The 2,813-nt window shown below is 48.8% G+C and overlaps 1 protein-coding gene across 1 annotated transcript in view; it reads right to left on the reverse strand.

Moving 5' to 3' along the window:
- Positions 1–231: 231 nt before the first annotated feature.
- Positions 232–2,813, reverse strand: part of pax3a (paired box 3a) — a gene marked incomplete at both ends in the record, with an annotated part of 25,459 nt that continues 22,877 nt past the window's right edge. The window contains 2 exon segments of the mRNA XM_084326992.1: positions 232–249; positions 1,963–2,226. Of these exon segments, the coding sequence (XP_084183118.1) occupies positions 232–249; positions 1,963–2,226 (282 nt within the window).

Here is a 2,813-nt window from a genome sequence, read left to right on the forward strand (position 1 = left end):
GAACCCCCTCCGTCACCACCACCACCAAACCCCCTCCACCTTAACCCCCTTGATGTCCTCAAGCAGGGCACCTCACCACAACTCCCCTCCCCCCACTCCTTCCTTCCATGTCCTCCTCAGGGCTGGGGAGGTTGGCAGAGGGTCGGGCTGGGGGTTGGTGTGCTCTGGGGATGACTGTCAGGTTGGCCAGAGAAGTCTTCAACTCAGGCAGGCCGTGTGGTTGTTGGGGCTTCAGATAATGAAAGGCACCTGAGAGGGGAGCGGGAAACAGAAGGGCGTTTAGAATGTCTTCAAAGAGTCTTTCTGTTAAAGATTGCAGGGATTTTCAAGCCTATTATGACTGCGTAAAATCTCAGATGAGCGTTATCGATGAGTACGGATGAATGAATCAGCAATGACTATAAGAGATACAGAGGGAATGATGGAAGTGATATAAATGGATTCTTTTTGGAACGATTGCTATGACTTCTGTCTTGGGATTCTAGAACTCTATAGCTTTAAAGGACGATGTTCAGTTCTCGGAATTCTACCTCTCATGTGAGATTGTACACTTGAACGGGTTAATGAGGATGAGTGCTGATGCCGGATGAAAGAAGTGTGGGAGTAGGTGAAAGTATGGAGGTTGCCTTGAGTTGAGACTACACAGAGATACCACAATCAAGCTACGTACATAATAAGACAAGACAAAGGTGAAAAGCCTTTGGAGTCTGATTATAGATTCTTTCCACGTAATGTGGCCGAGCCTTGGTAGAGTTGGCCTGAGCCTGAGCCTCAGCCTGGCTCTCTGGCTCTGCTCCACTGATCAATAACAACTCTCCATTTGACCTCCACTGGGACACATGGTTCTAATCCTGGCCTGCCAAGGGCCATAATCGCTCCCCGTTAAAGAACCCTTTACCCCCACTTTCCACACACACACACACACACACACACACACACACACACACACACACACACACACACACACACACACACACACACACACACACACACACACACACACACACACACACACACACACACACACACACACACACACACACACACACACACACACACACACACACACACACACACACACACACACACACACACACACACACACACACACACACACACACACACACACACACACACACACACACACACACACAGTCACTCACACACACACAGTCACTCTCACACACACACACACACACGCACACACACATGCACATTACCCCTAACCCCCACTAGCTGCACGTGGGTCCCACCCAGGACCGGCTAAATTAATGACATCAAGATGCCGCCACTGATGGGCCAGTCAACATGTGGTAGCGTACCTCAGCTCTGCTACCCCCCCCCCCCCCCCCCCCCCCCAAACCCCACACGCTCCTCTCCCTCCTGTCAAACATGCTTTGGGGAAGCGGCTCCTTTCATTTTGCATAGGTATCTGCGTTACACAGGGGTCATTACATGGCTAGGTGAGCTAGCATAGGGGTTGATGGGCAAGCTCATCACATGGGGTCACGAAAGGGCAGGGAGTGAGTGTGTTGGAGTACATGTGTGAGTGTGTATGTTTGGGATAAGACCCTGACATGCCGCTGTGTCGAGCCACGTGGATCCTCTGGTAATGGTAATGTAAACTGAGGTTGCCGGACCACTAGCGATCTCAGTAACACGCACGTAATCCCAGAGTTCCCTCTGGGTGATTTGAGAAGCCCTCTCATCAGCGTGGCCTTTGCAATTAACGTGGCTTATGAGTCAGAAAATCAAAACCAAACGGCCCGGCCAGAGCGAGGGGGGGGGGGGGCCGTAGAAGGACACGCCTTCTAATCGAACATGACAACAATGCAAGTCAAAAAATCTAACTTACAAGCTGATCAAAGTCCCTAAATTCCCTAAGGTTACCCACAGAGCAGTATGATAATAACGTCCATGCTAACATCCTGAGGTAAGGAGCACGTTTTATTCCAGGTGTACCTTGCTCTGACTGTACTGTCCATACTGGTAGGAGGGGTGGTGGTCCACGGCGTATGCTGGAGAACTGTAGGTGGGCGTGCAGTAAGACTGAGAACTTGGCAGGCTGGGCATGCTGGTCAGGCCTGGTAGGGCCTCCAGGCGCTGGGAGCCATGGCAACTGGCAGACATGCCACTGCCAGGCTCCAGGCTTCCAGTCAGAGGGGAGATGGCAAAGTCACCTTGGGGCTGATGGGGCACTCCTCCTGGGTTCAACAGTCCCATCACCTGGGAGGGAGGAGAGATGGAGAAATACTGATTAGAGGTGGATTAAAACATTTAGAACGGAATAGAATAGAATGGAATTAACAGAACAGAGCAGAACAGAACAGAACAGAACAGAACACAATAGAATAGGATACACAGATGTGCTTCTGAACTGTGTCGAAAGAAGGATGGCTTTTCCAGCTGCTCTATGTTTGTGAGAAGAACATCCAGTTCATTGTGAGATATGATGTGCAGGGGGATGGGAGTCTCCTGGGTTTCATAACTCATGAAATCCAAATCCACGAAGAAATTGGATGCAGAGAATCTAACATTAATATAACCAAAAATAAAAACAAATCCAAATTGATAAACATTTCAACCAAACACAATGAACCAAAAAGAAACACTGAAGAACCATATAACTCCATAGTAAAAAGAAAATATATATATAATAATAAAAGATAAAACCTCTGGACTGCCTGTGTGTTTGCAGTTGTAATGAAGAAGGGAGATCCCCCCTTGAACGGCCCTTCTAAGGTTTCTCCCCTCCACATTGCCTGTGGTACTTTTTTCCTATTGCTAGGTTTTTAGTGAGTTTCTCCTTACCT

Source organism: Notolepis coatsorum (assembly GCF_963971535.1).
Source record: "Notolepis coatsorum genome assembly, chromosome: 13".
Lineage (NCBI taxonomy): Eukaryota > Metazoa > Chordata > Actinopteri > Aulopiformes > Paralepididae > Notolepis > Notolepis coatsorum.